The sequence below is a fragment of the Lutzomyia longipalpis genome, chromosome 4 (genome assembly GCF_024334085.1).
Source record: "Lutzomyia longipalpis isolate SR_M1_2022 chromosome 4, ASM2433408v1".
In the NCBI taxonomy this organism is placed as follows: domain Eukaryota; kingdom Metazoa; phylum Arthropoda; class Insecta; order Diptera; family Psychodidae; genus Lutzomyia; species Lutzomyia longipalpis.
In genome coordinates, this window is record NC_074710.1 from 24111844 (window position 1) to 24133177 (window position 21334).

The 21334-nt window shown below is 32.2% G+C and overlaps 3 protein-coding genes across 3 annotated transcripts in view; 2 read left to right on the forward strand and 1 right to left on the reverse strand.

The window, feature by feature from the left end:
* The window catches only part of LOC129794972 (mucin-2-like), an 826140-nt gene extending 805320 nt beyond the window's left edge, over positions 1-20820 (reverse strand). The window contains exons 1-4 of the mRNA XM_055835924.1: positions 20545-20820; positions 16557-16630; positions 2748-4721; positions 1418-1609 (exon numbers count right to left, since the gene is read on the reverse strand). Of these exons, the coding sequence (XP_055691899.1) occupies positions 1418-1609; positions 2748-4721; positions 16557-16616 (2226 nt within the window). The 5' untranslated portion in view covers positions 16617-16630; positions 20545-20820. The remainder of the gene's footprint in view (positions 1-1417; positions 1610-2747; positions 4722-16556; positions 16631-20544) is intronic.
* The window catches only part of LOC129795035 (probable asparagine--tRNA ligase, mitochondrial), a 1173171-nt gene that overhangs the window by 1017293 nt on the left and 134544 nt on the right, over positions 1-21334 (forward strand). The window lies entirely within an intron of this gene.
* LOC129795002 (sodium-dependent nutrient amino acid transporter 1-like) overlaps positions 1-21334 on the forward strand; it is an 899230-nt gene that overhangs the window by 743352 nt on the left and 134544 nt on the right. The gene's annotated exons all lie outside the window — the stretch shown is intronic.

Below are 21334 nucleotides of genomic sequence, written 5' to 3' on the forward strand. Positions count from 1 at the left end.
AAAAACCAAAATTGTGACGTTATTGTGGCTCGTATTCTGCGACCAAGAAATCCTTGAAATCCTTGAAACTTCAAAACAATCTGAGCCTTTTTAGGATGAAATACCGATAAAATTATTCAGCTTCAATGGATTACCTTTTAGACTTGAAAATAGTATTTTTCAGTCTTGAATTTATTATTTTTTAAACTTGAAATTAGTATTTTTTTGCTTTGAATTTACTAGTTCTATTGACTAATGTCTTTTATGACAAAAAACTAAGAAAACGAATATTTTGTAAGTACAAAAAATTCTAAAATAAACAATTCACATTGCCCTATTCTCCCCTATTCCAAAGCTTTGTTGTAGAGCTTTATGAAGGTCAAGGTACAATTAATAGATTTTTATAATTAATTAAAATCTATTATTAAACATAACTTATTCTATTCCAGAAATCTTAGATCAGGACCAGAGGAGCAATTTTTCGATAGAATTCATAATATTTGGTTACAAATATTTCTTCGAAAATTGCCTGGATGAATCTTTTGGGATTTATTGAGTTTCAAAAATTCTGATGCTTCGATCATTCTTTAATAATTTCCACAAAATTCTTTAAGAATTAAATATAGATTTGTGCTACTTGAGAAGTACGAAAGTTTTTTCAGCTTTAATTGCTGAAATTGCTTGTCGATCATACTTTAAAAAAAACTATTAATTTGCTAAAGTGTATTTAAGTGAATTAAGGTACTTAAAAAAGGTAAATATATCAGTACATATTATACCTCTATGTTGCAGTATTATTGTATTTTACTACATAAAATAAAACAAACATTAAATCAAACACGTGATTTGTGATAATTGGTGGTGGGATAAAAAACCTTTAATAAAATACGTGTGGAGTGTAAATAGGAATAAGAAAAAAACACAGAGAGAGAAAGACAAAATAAGGGAAAGATGAGAGAGAAATGATGGAAAATAAATGAAAAATGAAAAATGAAATGTGTGAGAATGAAAACGAAATTTAAGAGTAAAAAAAATGAGCATTACTAATGTTTCCTTTGAAAAAAAAATTAATAATTCTTGATGCCAAAAAAAAATGCTTTGCCAATTTAAGATGATGATGCCACTAGTTTTTGTTTCTATTTAATATCTAATGTAAAGATAAAAAAAAGAGAGAGAAAAACATGTAATGAATTTTTATGTTGTTGAAATTAATTTTTTAATATAAATTTCACCAATGTTTGGCTTTCTTTGTCTTACGATCACCAAAAGTGACCTTGGCCTGTGGGGCGCCACTGCCAAAAAGCGTCTTATCGGAGGCGGATGCATCTGCAAACGCCCTGACCACGGTAAACATTACGCGCTGTCGCAATTTATGTAAATATTTCAAAAGAGAGTGTACAGCGGCATTTCTAGAGCCAGTCTCATATTTAAAACGTACCGGTTGTTGTGTTGTGGAATGGGTGGTGCGAATGGATGGAATTGTGGGAATGTAAACGGGATGATGGCCAATTGCTGCCGATGGACCGTGTCTTTGGGAGACAAAGGAGCTCGCTGGGGCACGATAGAGGTTCCTGTAGCGCGAGCTAAAGCGGGATGATGTTGTGGTTGTTACTGTTGGCGTTTCTGACACCTACAAAAATGTGAAGAGAAGAAGAAGAATCAAAAATCGCGCACATTTAGGCAAGATTTTTTAAGCTAATTTTATGCATAAACTTATTTTTAAAAATGTTTTTTAAAAAGAAACTTAAAAACCTTTTTTTTTTTAATTAGGGAAACGTTTTTATAGAAAATCATTTTAGTTCTCACAATTCATAATTTGATGTCTAAAAATTTAGTACATATTCTTAAGGAAGTTAGTTGAGACACATTTAATGCTATAAAAACTGAATCAACTTTCCAAAGTAAAATTCTGTCTAGAATATCATTAAAAATGCTGGGTAATTTGAATGTGGTGATGAATTCAAACTTAACAAATTTTATAGATTTTATAGCAATTTGGATGCAAACTTTACTTTAAGAAAATTCTAATTCGATTTTTCGGTAGAAAATTAAGTTTAGAACGGAAAATTCTTAGTACCGAAAAAAGAAAACTCTGTGGGTATCAATGGTGTAACTAATGAAGGTGTTTGCGTGTCTAAAAACCATAAAAGTTGCTATAAATTTGACGAACAGCGCCCTCGACTTTCGTATGACGGTGAATTTTGAAAGCTTTGTACTTTATAGGTATTGGAGGTTAGCTATAAAATAAATTAAATAATATATTCCGTTAATTCATTATAAAATCGCCAATATTCGCAATAGATATTCATTTATTCTTTTTATTATCATTTATTAGGCAAATTCATTAATTGATTTTATCATAATTCAATACAATCGAAAAAAAATAAGAATTTTCCTGATCTTTTCAAAAATGTTCAAATAATCCTATTCGCCCCATTTTTTTAAAAATAAATATTGGCCAAAAGGCGATTATCTCTTAATGTCCCACAATCTTCCATTAAAATCAAACATCAAATAGTGACACAGAGATTTCAATACAAACGACCTTTTTCTTCGCGATAAAAAATTTAATATTCAACGTAGAGAAACATGTGCATAAAAAAGAGTTGAATAAAAGATTAATAGACATTAAAGTATAAACGTAAGAAAAAAAAATAGACCATAATAGTTTAATTTACATGGGAAAGATCACGATGACGCGATCGAAGAGCAAACTATAATGAAGTTGAATTCTCAAATGAAAGTTGAAATTTAAAAAGTGAACTCACTGTGGGAAGGTGAAGATTTACATAATTCCCCCGAATCACATTCTGCTGGTGTGGCTGACTCGGTGTAATCTGTCCCCCGCCGTAGTTATGTGTGTACGTTCCGAAGTCATCAAAGTCCTTGGGGAAGGGATTGAAGGTATTCCTAAAATTGCTAATTGACTTTGCTGTTGTGCCAAAATCTCCTGATGCAGCAAATGGAGCGGTTGTGGTTGCTGGCAGGGATGTTGGTATAAATGGTATTTCCGTTGATGTTGGCTTCCTCGTATTTCCTCGCCAATCTGATGCAATAGGACGTGTCCTCTGTGGCTTCTTCCTCTCAACCGAACTCTGCGTACTTATGCGTGAATAGCTCTCCTGAACAACCACTTTGGAGCGCTTTGGTGCAAAACTCGGGGCTTCCTGTGTGGTCGTTGTCGTGGGGAAGGTGTTAGGTATCAAATTATCACCGTCCGGATTAAAATTCTCCACTAATTTCACACGATTCGGTTGTTTAGGTGGAACATTGGCATTGTCTCTGCCTGCACTCAATCTTACTTTCGACCCCACTGTGCTGGTGGGACTCGTTGTGCTCGTGGTGGTCAGTGTTGGTCGCTCACGTGGAATAAATCGCGGCCTTGTGGGTTCAACTTTGCGGGCTTTCTCCAATGGCACAACCGAACCCTCCTGCTGTTGCTTCTGCCTCAGTAATTGTTTGAAATGTTCCGGATAGTTTTCCTCTTCGTCTTCATTTGTCTGATCACCGGTTGATTGGTATTTTATGAATGATTGAGCCGTTCCACGAGACGGTGGCAAGGCACGTGGTTCATCAGTCTGCGTCCTCTGGGTCGGACCTATAGCGTTCACCTTTGGGTTTTCCAAAGAAACCTTAGTCAAACTTGATAATCTACTTGCAGGCTGTTCAGTTGTTGTGGTCGTTGTTGCTCTAACCGGTGGTAGCTTAGTTGCAAATGACAATTTTGTTGCAATTGGCAGTTTAGTCGGTACTGGTGGTTGTTTTGTTGTTGTTGGTGATCTGGTTGTCGTTGGTAACCTCGTTGTAAATGATTGCCTTGTAGTAGGTGCTGATCTCGTTGTCGTCGGTAGTCTTGTTGTAGAAGGTAACCTAGTTGTTGTAGGTAATCTCGTTGTTGAAGGTAACCTCGTTGTAGTAGGTAACCTGGTTGTTGTTGGTTGATTTGCAATTGGTTCGAGCGTTGTTACTGCAGGTCTTCTGGATGTTGTAGATGGGCCAACAGTGGTTGTTGTTGGTCGTGCAGGTGAGGGTGTTGTTGATGGAAGGAATTTAACAGAAGGCGTTGATGATGATTCCGTTGTCGTAACTATCCTTCCTCTACGACCTTCTCTCTGAACAGGTAGATACTTTCGTCTTTCTTCTCTCACATTCTCCTTTGAATCCTTCGCCTTCGGGAGAGTCTTTGTCACAAGACTATTATTTGTTCTCAAAGAAGCATCAGCCCCATCAGATAGTTCCGTTGAATTACCCTCCGTTGTTGTCCTAATGTTGGATGTTCGGTTGCGCGGTTCATAGCGTCTCGGTGGATTTCGCGGTTCATCATCTTTTCTCCCATAGATAATATCCTTTCGCCAGCTATACTGACTCTCGGGGGTATTCCTTGACCTTTGGGTCGTCGTCGAGGGGCGTTTTGGGACATTAGCTTGCCGATTGCGCGTATACTTCGACGCACGCGACGTGGTGTCTGTGACCTTTGGTGTGGTTGTCTCAGACCTCGGTGATGAGGGCTGAAATCGACTTCTACCTCTCACTTTCACTCCACTCGTACCATTTTCTTTGTCTTGTGACACTTTGGCTTCGTCATTCCTCCGTACAAAATGTGCATTTGGCGCAAATTCACGTACAGCCCTCGTTTCGAGATTCCTCTCAACACTATATTCATCGTATTCAGCTATATTTACTGGATCTCTGTCTCGGTCAAAATCATCCCAGCTACTATGCCATGATCTTCGCTGTTGTGACTGCCCAAAAAAGAAAATGATCTTATTTTAGAATCATAAAGCAACATAAAAAAAATGTTTGTACAACAAAAGGGAGTTGGACGATATGGTGACAAAGAGGTGAATAATTATAAAAGACGAAGAAAGGGAAAATGACCGAAAAAACACAAGACCTCGACGCAATCATTAAGCCGGAAAGAAGAAAGTTCAATTGGATTAAATTACAGTGAATTTCAATTGTAAATTGACTGTTGTTTCCAGATAATGTACTTTTTTGGATCTTTCTTTTTCTCCCTCTCAAAACACAAAATGTACTCTAAACTGATATTAAAAAAATTCACATATTAGTAAAAGAAAGAAAAAAAACAACGATAAAATATCTTAAAAGAATTTCACCGAACTTCCTCATATTTCCAACTAATTTTCTTCTTCTTTTTGTGAAGAGTAAGGTACATTATTTATGAGGTGATTAAGCATAGCTTATTAGTGTAATAGTTTTTTATCACATAAAGTTGGTTATGATTTAACGACTTTGGAGTTTTTTTAATGAGAAGAAATTCTTCAAAAGAAAAGAAAAACTTTTAAGAAAACATTGACATGTTTAATTTCTACATATTCATCAATATTAGCGACATTTCGATTTCATAATCAATTCATATCCAGCTAAATTTATTTTATGTAAATTATTTTATTTCATCATTTGGGGTGAATGGAATGATCTTTACAAGACGGATGTTCAGATTCAGATTTGTTTGGGGTGGCCGCGAATAAGATCGCTTCCAATCCATTGCAGCTAAAGCAAGCTTATTGTGGGTCAAGACGGATGTACAGACCGGAAGAATAAATAGAAGGGCGCGCAAAGGTGTTTATTTTGGTTATTATGGCGAATCATTCGAATATTAACGCAGATCTGAATATTTTAATTTACCACAAATATCCCTTGTTAAAAGCCGACTAGTGAAACCGAATAAAAATCGACAAAAAAACTTAGCCCTCCTCAGCATGAAGCTACCACTTTTTAGGCTTTAATTGTAGTCCGTTTTGAGCCTTAATTTTAGCTTTTTGAGGCTTTAATTAAATATATTTTTTAAGCTTTTAGAGACAGAAGACTCTGCCTTTTTAAGGTTAAAAACTAAATAGTTCTTTTAGGCTTAAACTTAGATCTTTTCTGTTAAATTTACTATCAGCAGTGATTCTTTCTTCAAAGAATTTTTTCAGCATGAATTTACTACTTTTTGTCTTTTCTATGCTTTAATTGAATATTTTTTAAACTTTTGTTTCACAATCTCTGCCTTTTTAGGTCTGATAAAAGTTTTTTATGCTTGAATTTAGTCTTTTTTAGGCTTGATTTTAGCATGTTTCATGTTGAATTTACTAATCGGCTTAAAATTAGTCCCATAAGGCTTGAAATAAATATTTTTAAGGCTTCTGCTTTTCAATCTAAGTAATTTCGAAACTTAAAGGTGATATTTTGATTTTTTTGAATATTTTCGAAGATTCGAATAATTTAATTCAGATAAACACCCCTTGAGGGCACCTTAAGAACAGATAGTATTTTCAAACATTATAAAAGACGTCAAACGTAAGAATAAATGTCAAAGTTTAAAAAAAATTGATAAGAAACGTCAAACGTTATAAGCCAAGTTAGTCGTTAATTTTACCTATCCGCTGAATAGAACCCATTATTAGCGTTTTTTTGTATTTTAAGAAAAATATATATTTTTTAAATATTTTATCTTACGCTTCCATCCTTATTGAAATCATCTTAATTCAATAAATTCTCAATTATTTCCACGCCGTCCTCAAAGGGTTAATAAAATTTAATTGGCTGAAAGTGTTCATGAAATTAATAGCGTGGGAGTAGCCAAATTGTTTCTTTTTTTTCACTCTTTATTCGGAAATTTCAGGTCCCACAATTAAAGTGAAAATACAGAAAATTTGGTGGCAAAGCATGTGTGACAAAAAAGTGAATTAGCATGTGAATCTAATTTTTTCTTTCGTTAAATTTCTTTTAAATAACTTTGTGATTAAATTTTGTTGTTTCTTTACCCCGGAAATGTATGCTGCAAAAATCCATGTTGGATATATAGGAAAATTTACTGCTCTTGTCGCGATCACGTGAAATAATGAAAAAAAAAACCTTAAATAAAAAAAAATGATCTATGGGAATTTTTGAGGTGTGTAAAACAATGTTTCATGTCCAAAAATTTCCAATTGTTAAATTGTTAATATAAATTCTTAAAATGCTATGTTTTCTCCTTCTTTTCCTCATTACTTCATTGAGTACACAACACACCGAGAAAATTTATTACGAAGTGATCAATTTATCGTGTTATACACACGCATCTCACGATCATTTTTACTTTCTACCGCACTTTGTGACTTCTTCTTTTCTTTTCATGGACTTAATCGCTATTGTGTATTGCTTTACATCTAAGAATAACACCTCCGACGGGGGCATCGATGTATGATGATTACGTGCATCACTGATTTAGCTTCATTTTCCCATTTAGGCAGCACATTTTCATGTGTTTTGCAGCAATTCGATTTGGACGATATGATCGCACGAAGAGTGTACGCATATAAGGAAAAAAAATCCAAAGCTAAAAAATGAATTATGAAAGTGATAATGAGAGTTGTTTTTAGGTTGTCCGTCTTTTTTTGTGTTTGAACGATGGGGGTTGTGTAGAGAGAGAAAGAGACTTCTTACGCCGGCTTGAAGATGAAAACTTACATGTGTACATTACGGAGAAGAGAAGCGCTAAAACACGAATTATATGTACTTTGTGTGCAAAGGAAAAAAAAGAAATCAATCAATCATTGGAGCAAATGAAGTGAAGAAGAACATTTAGGCTGAAGTTATGCAAACTCACAAGATAGGTAGGTTAGGTACTTGCATATATAATTCAAATAAAACATTTCCGCTAAAATGTATGAAATCATTTTTCAAAATCACTTTTTTTCTGCAAATTCTTTTAATTTTTTTGTAATATTTTCGTAATATTTTGTGAACATGAAGATTTATTGAGCTTTTATGAATATTTGTTATAAATATTGCATAATAATTCCTTAACTACCCGGCGCCTCCATTTACAAAATTTAAAAATGTTTTAATTTTTGGTCGATTCAAGGTCTTTCTGTACTAAATTCAGAGAAACTTTGCAGGTAGATAGTTAGGGAAATTTAAATTTATAGCGGCTAAAAGCCGTTGTTGAAATTTTAAGAACAATAGAGAAGAACTTGTTTACATGTTTTCTCTAATTGGTTGATAATATCGAGAAGAGCATTTATTCTTTCTTAAATGTCTTTAAAAATTAGGAAAAAAAAAGTAAGGCCAGTTAAGCGGACTTTCTTGAACGAAGAAGCATCCTTGGCCTGCGGACGATAGGAAAAAAACAGAAAAACTGAAAATAAAAAAATACATTCCCAATGCAAACCGATGCAGTCCTCAAGGGGTTAATTTAAACATCCTTTTGACAAGCCATTATACATTCTTCATGCAATGGTTTCATGATAAAAAAAATACTCGTAAACCTCTGCAATCTCATTTTATTTAATGGTTTTATTTCTTAACATCTTTTTAGTGTGAGAGGAAGAAAGTGATGGAAAGCACGTTGCATCGTAAAAGAGATTATCGGCTTGTGGCAAGACTTGAGGTGATTTTATTATATTTTATACATTTTCTGCACCGACAAGGAAATATGAAATGAAAATGATTAAGTCAAACGATATGAGACTTTGTTGAGTCTTACAACTATCTTTTAGTTTTGTCAAATTACTTTTATTATAAACGTTACATGATATAGTGTAAGGAGGAGCAATTTTGCATAACTAATAAATTCAAATAAAGAGACTGCTCTATAATACGAAGATTTTTTTACTTTTAAGGGCAAACTCTGTATGCAAATACAGAAAGAAAAATGAAACTGATTGTACAGAAAATACCTCTAATTTACCACATATGAAATTTTATTGATAAATAACATTTTGTCAAATATTTGTCATTATAACTTCTCCTGTCGTTTCACCAAAACGTATATTTATATGTATGTAATATATAATTTAGCATGTAAATATGTATACGCATGCAGTTGCATTATATGCTTCACAAAAAAAATGATCAGAGGCTTGAGAAACCGGTATGTGGAGCACATTGAGACTGATAATTAAATTGTATGATCACTTCATCATTGAACCAAAAGGCGCATGGAGTGAAAACACTCACAGAAAGATTTATAGAGACAATTTTTATTAAAATAGGTTCATTCATAGATTCTTGGTGTTGAGGTAATACTTTTCAATGTAATGTTGAAATGATTTTTTTTTACATTTGATGTTTCTTGTACAAAGTTCAATATTTCTCTTGATTTGTTTGACATTTCTTTCAATAACGGTTGACATTTTTTCGGACATTTGATGGTTTATTACAATGCTTAACGTTTCTTTTCTAATGTTTTATGATTATATTCTTACATTTAACATTCCCTTCCTAATTTTTAGTTCTTCTTCCTTTCTAACGTTTTACGTTTCTTTCTAGCTTTGACGTTTCTTTACTAACTTGAGGAAACTTTTTAACAACTGTGTAGTGTTTTGTTTGAGGTAACTTTGGATCGCAGTCAGAAATAATACAAGCTTATTTTATGCTAAATAGCGACGTTTCGCTAATAAATTTAATTAACATCATCAGGCTCTGGGGGGGGAGAAAAATTACAAAATTTTCTTTAGGAAAAATTATTAACAAAAAAAATTTTAAATTTAACAGAAAAAACTAGAAGTCAAAAAATTTTTGAAGAAAAACGCGTACAAAATTCCATAGCTGATGAGCAAAAAAAAAAGAAATTAATTAAGAAACTTACATTAGCAAGGCGTAATTGAAAATTGAGAAAAAGTAGACATTTTCTTTACTAACGTTTGACATTTCTTCTTTCTATTTGTTGACAATATTTTTTACATATTTCCCTTTGTTTTTTTTTAATTGACATTTTTTCTATAGATTGACATTACTTTTCTAACGATTGTCATTTTTTCTAACGTATAAAAACGATTTAAGTTTTTTCCAATGATTATAAAATAATTTTTATATTTTTTCTGTAATTTTAAGTCAATAAAAAATCAATAAAACCATAAAATTAAAAATTCTTTGCTCAATTCTTTGTAGCAGAAAAAAGTTCAACGAATGCACCTATAAATATTTCCACAAGTGTCTCTTGAGTCACATGCAGATGAAAGTGAAATTGGTTTGGTAGAGTATAGAGTGGAACATCAGAAAATTTATTTCCTGTAAAAAATTCAGGTTTTACCGAGATGTTGATGAAAAATTCATAATGTTTTAAAAGCTGAGAATGAAATTTTTTGGAATTTATTCTAAATGCTATAATTCGCGCAGAAATTGACCCACCCATTATATCGCGTTTCTTTTGGGTGTTGCTTTTCTCAAAAGTAATCTGATCCAATTTGCACACCACCAAAGGCAATTTTTTTTTTCACTTTGAACTTTTATTTAATTCACATCTGTGAGGTCTTTTGAATAGGAAAGCTAAATAAATATGGGTATAAGAGATTGTATGGAGTTGATTAGTAGGTGACCGAAATCACTTATGATCATGCTCTTGCTGTTTTTATACATAGACTGAGTGTTTATGTAAAATTATTTTTTTATTAAATCCACCTGAACGACCTTGTTTTCACTATTCTGTTGTTTTTTTCTTTTAATTCTTTTTACCATTATACATAATATAATTTACTATTTATGCAATTTATTAGGGTGCTCTACAAGTGCATAAAAGTCTTATTGTTCAGCTCTATTCAGACAATTTTTTTTGAAAGCTTCACTTTTATTTATTTGTTTTATTTTTAATTCGAAGGAGAACAAAAAAAAAGAATTTGCTATATATACATAAGAAACCGCGGAACTACATAATACACGAACAAATAGATTGTTCGAGGAAAAAAAAAACAGATCAAGTAAATCAGCTAATTGCGAGATAAACTGGTTGATCTCGAAACGAAAATTGATCAACTTTGGCACTTCTTGTAGATGAAGTTTAAAATGCCAACGGGATTCCAACGACAAAATCAAAATCCGCATTGGGCAAGAACCCGCGCAATCCTTCTTTTATTTTCTTGCCGACAAGTCCAGTCTCGGGAAACCTTGCTCTTTAAACATCGAGACTCTTTTATATGTATCTCTTATTTTTTTCTAGATGCTTTTATTTCTCTTCAGGAGAATTACATAAAAATTCAACGTGTTCATAAATTAACTTTCATTTTTGAGTTGCCGCATTCTTTTTGCACAAACCTCAAACATTCTCGTTTTGCACAATTTTTGCAAACAATTTCCCCACTGTGGCTTATCAAATTGTTTTATAATTTAAGCATTTAAGGGTTATTTAGCACTGTTTTCTTGTAAAATTTTTTTTATTGTTTGATATTAAGTAAAAGAGATTAAATTATTTAATGAGCGGAAATAGTTGAAAAATATTCTCAAATAGATAAGATTTTTTATAGAAAATTGATGTAGATTTATTAGAAAAGCTTCTCGGAGATTTTTTTTGCAAATATTTCTTAAAAGCTTTAAATCCGATTCATATCCTGACCTTCTCAACTCTCCTGGCTAATGCTTAAAAATAATAAAATACTTTTATTAAAAAAAATTCTTTAAATGTTTTTATTGGTGAGCCATGCATGTGTCTTCATCATGATTTATGTAGATATGTTAATTTAAGATTAATTAAATGGTCGCGGTAAGTGAAAGGCTCGAACCATCGTGAACTTTACAAAAGTAATCTGATCTGTTGCAAATTCTTCACCATTCTTTCAAGGACGTCGGGATGCGTTCATTTTTTAGTCTTCAAGGCTTTTCGGTTCTACTTTTAAATTTTTTCTTTGAAGTTATTGCAAAAGTAATGAATATTTTGGAAGTTCAAGTGCAACCAATTCAGCATTTCTTACCAAAAACAAATAATATTTGTAGAAAAAATTAGAGATCAAAAGGAGTTTATTCGTTTATTCGTTTCGGCAGATCTCTAAATCGTGCTTAAATCAATTTTGAGGGTAACCTGAGAAGTCTAATTTCCTGACGTTCACAATACTTAGCTGCAAAGTATTTTGGTTTGGGTTCATTAATCTTCACTTTGGTTTAACAACTTAGCATTAGTGGTTTAGCTTGCGATCACCATATTCTTAAACAAAGAGTTATTATGGTCAAGATCATAATTCAATAATTTTGTAACCATGATTTGTTTAATAAACTGAAATACTTTAATTCATCAAAATAAACTATAAAGCACTGAATGAGTTATATAACGCCTAATTAAATTATTTTATGGACAATGAGTAAGAACATTGCCAATTTTTAAATAGAAGCGTTTCCTGAATTTTCCGCAGTTGAAATACAGACGCAGCCGAGCTAAGACTTTGTATCAGTTTCAAGAAGAACAAACCGTGTGAAGTTGAAGAAAATTCTTCAAATTTTGAATAAGAAAAACCTAAATGTTTCAAAAAAAAGTTAACCCTTTAAGACCGAGATTTTAAGTGAAGAATATGGAAAATTTTTGTTCTTCAACTTGTACTGTCCCCAGTACGGGAGCAGTTACTCAGTACATGTCACTTCTTTTAAACTTCTTTAACATGTCGCAGTGCTCATTTTCACCATCAGAATTGTGGCCGGATGATTATGGAGAAATTGCCTTAAGAAGAGGTAATAAATTGAATCCAAAACGTGTTAAGAAAACTTTTTTATAACAAAATCTTCTTGGATCAGGTTTTAAGAAATATGACTTTATCATCGTCGGTGCCGGTACAGCTGGCTCGGTTCTAGCCAATAGGCTCAGTGAGAACCCGAATTGGGAGATTCTGCTTCTAGAAGCTGGTGGAGATCCACCAATGGAATCACTTGTAAGTTGCAGTGAAAATTCTTTGCTGAATTTCATAACTATCGACGTCTTTCCCTAAATTCTAGGTACCAGGATTAACTACAACGCTCTACAATACACCATTCAACTGGCAATATAAAGGAGTTCCACCTCACAAACACAGTATTTTTGCTGGGTACATGGTGGGAGGAAAAATGCTAGGAGGCAGTGGTTCTATAAATGGCATGGAGTACTCCAGAGGAAACGCAGATGACTACAATACTTGGGAAGCTCTTGGCAATCCAACATGGGGATGGAAAGATGTTCTTCCGTATTTTAAAAAGTCCGAAGCAAACAAGGACTTTGGAGGGGAGTTTCATTCTAAAAACGGACCAATTTCCGTACAACGCTTCAAAAGTGACGATACAGTTAATTTCTTCATAGTCAATGCAGCAAAGGAATTGGGATTCAAGTATATTCCCGATATTAATGCAGGAGAAAATGTTGGATTTACACAACCTCAGGGAACAATTGGTTCTGGTATGAGATCTAGTACTGCAACAGCCTATCTATCCCCAGCAAGGAATCGAACAAACCTGCACGTAGTCAAAAACGCTCTCGTTACAAGACTTATAATTAAAAGCGGTAGTGTAACAGGAGTCAGGATACAACTTCGCGGAAGGAAGTTAATGAATGTTTTTGCTAGGAAGGAAATTATTGTAAGTGCTGGAACTTTCCAAACTCCTCACATTCTAATGCTATCAGGAATAGGTCCTGCTAAACATCTCCAAGAAATAGGAATCCCAGTTGTAGTAAATCTTTCAGTTGGAAAAAATCTTCAGAATCATGTTGAAATGGTTTTGAGTATAAAATTCAATAGGTCAGATGAAGTTTTATCTACTGAAGCTGATACATTGAAAGACTTCGCTTCATACATGCTGGACAGATCTGGTACCTTAGGAACAATTGAATTGATACAAGCTGTTGGATATGTAAATGTCAATGATCTTAATGCAACGAACCCGAATTTCCAATTCTTTCACGTGGAACTTCGCAAAGGTCAGGGTAACTATATTGACTCAGCACGAGAGTATTTAGGCTACAACGTAAGTCTACTGAAGGATGGTCTTTCGGAAATTGGTCAAACATGGGATGTTTTGCTTGTCCCCGTGACATTCCTAAAAGAGAAATCAAGAGGTGAAATCACGCTCCAAAGCCAGAATCCATTGGATAATCCGCTGATAAATATGAACCTCCTATCAGAGAAGTCAGACGTAGAAGCTATGCTAAAGGCCATTCGCTTGTATCAGAAATTCTTTAAAACCAGCACCTATAGAAAACTAAATGCTCAACTGGTTCACATGCCTATACCAGAATGTGATGCTCTTGATTATGATAGTGATAACTACTGGACTTGTTTTATTCGTTATATGAGCATTCAAAAACCTCATGCAGTAGGAACTGCCAAGATGGGTCCTGCTTCAGATCCAGATGCCGTTGTTGATTACAGACTACGAGTTAGGGGCTTGAAAGGATTGAGAGTTATTGATGCCAGCATTATGCCAACGATACCTGGAGGAAATATAAATGCACCGGTTGTGATGATTGCAGAGAAGGGAGCTGACTTCATAAAAGAGGACTGGGGCTGTCTTCAACAAATCTAATTTTACATGTGATAGGGGTTAACCATCAATATCATATTAATGATTTCAAGAGAGATTTTATTTTTAATTTTATTAGAAAACTGAATTCAAGGTAAAGAAAGATTTTTTTTTGCAAATAGGTGCAGTCAAAGGTAGATGATTTAATTTTGTTTTATTATCGTTTGGTTTAATTTAAAACCATGTAAATATATATATAAATATACCTGCATTTTATGTGTATTGCAGAGAATGTCAATAGAGTATTTGATTGGTCGTAAAATAAGCAAGCTCATATATAATTTTATCATGCTAATTTAGATAATTTGGCGAGCATAAAACTTTCTTCTTTTCCTCCATCATCATGAGAAACAATCGAAAAGGCTAAAAATTTGTAATTTTTCGCTTAATTTTCCATCTAGCTGGGTAAGAGTGGAGAAGATGTATGTCAAGTGTGAAATGTACTCATATACGCAGGGAGGATGAGAATGGGAAAAATTCATACCTATATGTGAAGCTAAAATGGTTTAAGAGCTAAAAGTAAGTCATTAAAATAAATTGTATGTCATTTAGTTTAGCTTCATGAATTTTTTTTCAACTCTCCTAAAATTGCCGTACATTGAGAGGATGTGTAGCAATTTGTCACACGAGCACTTAACTATATTTTTATGTTAACCATTCAATTACCAAGGAGGGGCTTTTTTTGAGAAATTTAAAATGAGAATTTAGGTCAAATTTTAGGCAATATCTTCATATGTAATTTTAAGAAACATTCAATTACATTTTTCACAGTTTCCTTTTCTTTTATTTGATATTAATTTCATTAAAATCGGTCCAGTGGAAGTTGAGAAATTCATTCTTTTGAATTATGATTCAACTGAAAAAAAATCAAAATGGCGTTCAGTGTTTGAAAATCAAAATTTTCAATTTTCCTCCTTTTTTGACTGATTGAAGTAATTAAAATCATCCGAGTAAATTTAAAAAAAATAAATTGAAAAAATGTCTATTTGGATTCTTAACTAGTTTGCCATCAAAGGGTTAAAAAACGCATTTATTTTATTAAAGGTTCATAAGATTAATGTGCCTAATTTTATTCACTATTTTTTTTGTTTATTTACAACACACATAGCAGATTAATTTTATCATCAAGTTTTTTTTGGACATGTAGCACAAATAAATATATATAATGTATATATATTTTATATGTAGCTTTTACTAATCCGGTTTGTTAGGCAAAAAGCGAAAGTAAAAAAGTTTTGGAATTGAATCAATTTGAATTGCAACCATGTCATTGTGTTGTGTTTTCACTCGAGGGGCTTTATTAAACAAGAAGAAAAAAAAATGAATCACAGCTAAAAAAGGTAAATAAAGAAGAAAATAAAGGGTTTGTGCAGATGTATGACAAAAGGTGAGATGTAAGATTACGGAATGAATGTACAAAAAAAAATAAACTGAATAAATCTCGAAACGAGCACGAAATAAGAGGTGACAAATTCATTTTCTTTCCAAACTAATAACTCTCATAGACGTGACTTTTGGCGTAATGGAAATTAGAATTTTGCATGTGAATGAGGATTAGTAATTTGTAGAAAGATGAGAGATTGGGTTAGTTATGCAAAAATACGTCGCTGAAGCTTACGGATGTTTTGCAAGAAGAAAAGCTTCACATTATTAAATTTTTTAGGGGTATAAGTTAATTAGAGGTTGGGATAAAATACAGGACAATGAGACTTTAGAAATGGTTGAAAACATTTTAACCCTTTCACGACCAACAAAGAAACGTAGAAATAATAATTCGTCTATTCTATTGGATTTTTTCTCTTATATTATGCATTTGCGTGGCGCATAGTTACGTTAACCCTTTCAACCCATGATTTTTCTTTTTATTCAAATTTTATTGAAATTGTATTAACGGCTGTTACATTCAAATTGATTTTTTTCTAAAATGTTTGCCATTTATTTCAACATTTATCATGTTTTTCTAATTAAGCATAAATCGCTCTTTTTTTTAATCCCAACCCACTCTAAGGTCTTTGGGTCTATTGACCCCTGTAGGACCGCCAAGAAGCATAAATAGTAATAAAATTTAATTTAAAAAAAAAAGAACTTTCTTTCAAGAAAACTTCATAATCTGCTAAAGTCTATTTTCCCATAATCTTTTAATCTTTTAATTAATCCCATTTAATCAACTAATTACCCGTCATTTATAATAAAGTTTTACCAAAGCTTTTTCAAGTGAAATATGATATTTTCCGGCAGAATTTAATCATTTATTGGAAAAGAAAGTTTGCAAAAATGTAAAATATTAAACATTTCAAAAATGGAAAAAGAGAAAGAAAAAATAAATAAAATCATAAACTCACATTGACAATCCCGCAGAAGCTGAAGAGTACAACGACCAGTAGGAGGTGGATCAGTCTCATGGTGTAATGTTCACCTACAAAATAGACGCGAAAAAGAGCATAAGAAAAGGTAAATTAATGTGAATCAATGTCGAGGAGAGAGAACCATATAGAGGTGATTCAATTGTTGGCACGTGGCTTGGTGTGGGAATCATTCGTGTGTCGGAGGTTTTTCAAAACAACAAAATGCATTACCTTTCCAAGATCAACAGTGAAGATCATGCAACAAACCACCAACTCTATGTGAGGATTTTTGCCATTTTCTTTACCATTATCATGCACGAATTACTCAAATGCCATTTAACATTCTTCACCACACACACACATACTCCACACTTTGTTTATTTTAATGGTAACGTGCAGGTTAAACTTTAAAAAAGAAAGACAGGTAGAGGAAATTAAACATAAAATGATTTACAAGAATTCACACACAAGAGATAATTTTGCTTTTATTTACACAGAGTTATGTACCTAATTATATCATGTAAATGGACGTGTTTATTGATTGTAAATAATACTCATCTGTTTTTAATTAGCTCCATCATTTGCTTTACATAATTAGTTAAAAGCTTAATTAAGTAGGTACATGCAAATGAAATTATACGTTTATACTTTTTTTACTTAATCATATTTTACGTTTAGTGACATTAAAGTTACATCTTTTAATTTTCTATAAAGTTGAGTCATTCTTATAAAATTTTGAGGAAAAAATGCAAATTCAAGTTTTACAATAAAATAAAATTGTACTAATAAAATTTAAGATGAAATTATGTTAAATTGAAAGTTTTGATTTGAAATTTGAAGAGAATTAGAAACGAAAACCATTTGAAAAAGCTCTCAAACGTTAGAAGAGGAATGTTAAAATGACAAAAATGGTCAGGAAGCAAAAGTTTAGAAAAAAAGAACTCAAAACGTTAAAAAAAAACGTCAAATGCTATAAAAAATGTTACGCCCTAGAAAAGAAATTGAAACATTTTTAAGGAAATTTCAAACATTAGAAAAGAAACGTCAAAATTTAGAATATATCAGAAGCGTACCCATAAATATATTCCTGGGTGTATTCTAGTATTCTAGAATTTTTTTTGTTAATTTGTAGGACTTTTATTTTCTAATATTTCACATTCTATGTTTATTTATTAAGCTTTCAATTCATTCCAACATTTAAGGGTGTTTTATTGAATTTTAATTTCTAACGTTTGACATTTAATTTTTTATATTTGAAAATCTTCTTTTAAATGTTTTTTCGAGTAAGCTTTTGTCTAGAATTATTTTTTATGATTTGGTATTCAAAACAAAACATAGACTTTGAGGTATTTAGGTACCCACCTAAAAACCCTCCTTAGCTACGCCTCTAGAATATAAACGTGAAACGTTAGAAAAGAAATGTCAAACGTTATAATTTTTTAAATCAATTATTAAAAACTGATAAACATTCTATTTCTTTCTTCAAAATATTTTTAATTTTTCCACATTAATCTCTTTAATTATTTAGACTGATTATCTTATTTAATCTCAAGCAAAAATAATAATTTTGCAATATCCAATTGTTGGGAAAATTATCAAAATTATGTGGAATGTCAATGAATGTTTGAAAAAAAAATATGCCAACACCAAAAATATAACATTAATAATATTAATAAGCAGCACAATTTGCTCTCCAGCAGTGTAAAGTATTTTTGGGCTATTATACATTTTTTCCTTTCTAATGAGTTGCGGTGTTGAAAGTTTATATTGAGACCTACATAAAATGCTCTACGTCAGATTTTGAGAACTATTCAACATTAATCTTGAAGTGCAAAAATGTGTGCTTAAGGACGTTCCTTTTCGTGACTTTTTATCCTATTGCATTGGTCGGTCTTTCACTCATCGCGAGTGTGTGGTAAAGAAGAGATTTCATTTGAAGTGGGTATGCAGACAATTTCCTCGTCTTCACAATTGGAATGGCATTACCATATAAATTACATTTTAAAGTATTTTGTATAATGTTAAATGCAATTATCAAGCCAATTTCGCTTTCACAAAATTAATAATAGCCGCGATATTTTCTTTCTGATGTACATTTTCAGTTGATTTCGTGGCAATTGTTGCCTGATTTATGCCTCTTTTTTTGCGCTTTATTGAATAATTGATCTAAATATGCCGTATAGTTGTTGAAACAAAGGCCATTCGCAGAAAGATTGCAAAGAAAATTGTCTTTCTTCAAACCTTATTGCAAGACTCATTGAGTTTCCATGAAGGATTTTAATCTTTTATTTATTTTTCTTTTTGCTTTGTCACTGAATGGGTTACATTTCTTAGTATGAGAACACAAAAAAAGACGTTAAATTATGCTTTCTATGCTCCTATACGACAATTATGTATACTACCAAACTTGTTACATTTTACATCGAATAAAATGTTGTTGAACCAAAATTTTTGGTGTATTTTCTTTGCTTCGCGTATTTTTATAATATTTTATTAAATAATAAAAACAAAGAAAAAAGCGAAACGGAACATTTTTTTTACTTCTTTAATTCAATGGTTCAATAGCCGGAACCATAGTCAGAGTCCATAAAACATCCATCGTCCATGTGTGTATCTATAACTTTAATTTCCTACTTTCGATAGCATTTTTTTTTCTTCAATTTTTCTTTTCTTTCTCACACACTTTTATTCAATCACGTGCTCTTTCAGTCCATCTCCCATATATAATTTACAACTCCTCTTTTGATATGTCTCTCATTCACTTTTTCGTTGAAATGAAAAATTTTTATATATAATTCGTGCAAAATTTCAATTGGAAATGATTTCAAAAGACAACCCCGTGGATTGATTTGTATGATTTTTAAAGCCATTTTGCAAATGAAATCAGTAAGATCTGGTGGGAGTTATTTCATAAATTGAGTACCAACCAATTTTTTTTAACCCTTTCGCGTCCACTGTGACCCTAACGTGAAACATTAAATTTTAGCAAATTTAAAATTGAATAACTTTTTCAATATTACAATGCATATTTATATGTAAAAGAGGTTGAGCGTCCAAAGATAAAATATCGTGATACAAAGAACAAATGTTTCATCCAGACGCGAATGTTTTGTGTCTAAAAGAAACACATCAATTCTATATTTTTACCACAACATTTATTCTCTCGATGCTCTTAGAAGACATTTCTAATTAAAAACGTATTTTTTTTTCAGGACTTCTCTGGCCACAAAATAACAATTAATTAAAATTTAAGACACTATAATATTTCGCAAGACGTTTCACCTGATGTTTCACGTTTCAGAACGTTTCTGTATAACCCAATAGACACGTCAGGAGTAGGAGCTAATGAAGGTCTAATTTAATTAATCATTAATGACAAATTTAATAAATTATTAAATTAACATTATCCTTAGTTTGACATGAATTTGTAGGGTAAAATAAATTTTTAATAATCTTTGATACAATGAATTTTTAAGTTGGTTTCTTTCTGTTGTTGTGAAAGACCTAAAGGGTATTCAAATTTATACTTCAAAATGGCTAGTTGGAGGACAAATCCTAAACTATTTAGAATATTAGCTAACCTTTTAGAATTTTGTAAAACCCGTGTATTTTACAGCCGGCATGGAACAATGAAACATTGATCTTTGTATTATAATTTTGTAAAAATTCTTAGACAAATTTTATTTTTGAAAATCACTTTTATAAATTAACAGTCTAATAGAAGTAATAGGATTAATTTGAATTAAAATTTTGAATTCAATGTAAGATGTAAAATAAAACATTTTCACTACGAAACCCCTCTGTGGTTTACAAAGAAATTAGCAATGCACCTCACTTTTCAAATCACCTTCAAGCAAAATATAATAAAAAGTATATTGAGAATTAAAAGTTGATCATTCAATTAAATTTTCAATTGATGAGTGGGGTTTTGCAGTATAACACATTTACAAATGAAAAGTGCTCGTGCAGACGCGAAAGTCCTCACCTTGAGATTATGTTGCGTTGATGATCTCAATGGTGGACACTTCGCCACCAAGTTCTCTTACTATCTCTGACTTCTCTGCACTGGAGTCACTTCCTGGTAATTCCACTTTGGACAAATGGCTTCACAGTGTCGGTGAACTCTCTCATATCACAGCCACTAGCAGATTTTCACTGATTTCCTTTTAATTTCACAAAATGCACATTTTCTCATGTCCACAATAATTCCTCTTCCTTCTCCCACTGAATTTATTCCTTATTTTCTTAAATTTATTACCTTTTGATCATCACTCTTTTTATATTTTTTCTGTTTATTTTATTTTATTTTCTTTAAAAAGAAATGGGTTTTTACGGGAAAACTTTATGCCTACAGTAAATCCATAATGTTCACTTTCTTCGCAGGCGGAGAAGGTGGGTAAAAAAAAGAAGCGGATTTTCGTAACACCTCTAAGCAGCTTTTTGGACTTTTTTCCTGTCTTGAATATAAAAATCGATTTACTTTCTTTTTCTATCTCTCACACAACATCTTTTTTTTCTCACCCAAACCCACTAAATATATTCCACTGCCACTCACAGCACAGTCACTTAATGCGATCAGAGGTGTAATAATAGCGCCAACCACCTGAGGCTGGTTAAAGACTCTGAGGAGATGCAAAAGAGATTGGCAATGTTAAGCGGCCAAACCAACCGACTGTCCGCAGAGGTAAGTTTCAACTGAATCACATGCCGCGGTAAAAGACTTGAATGCCTGCTTAAAACTGCGCGTGATGGTAAAAATCCAACTTCGCGAAACG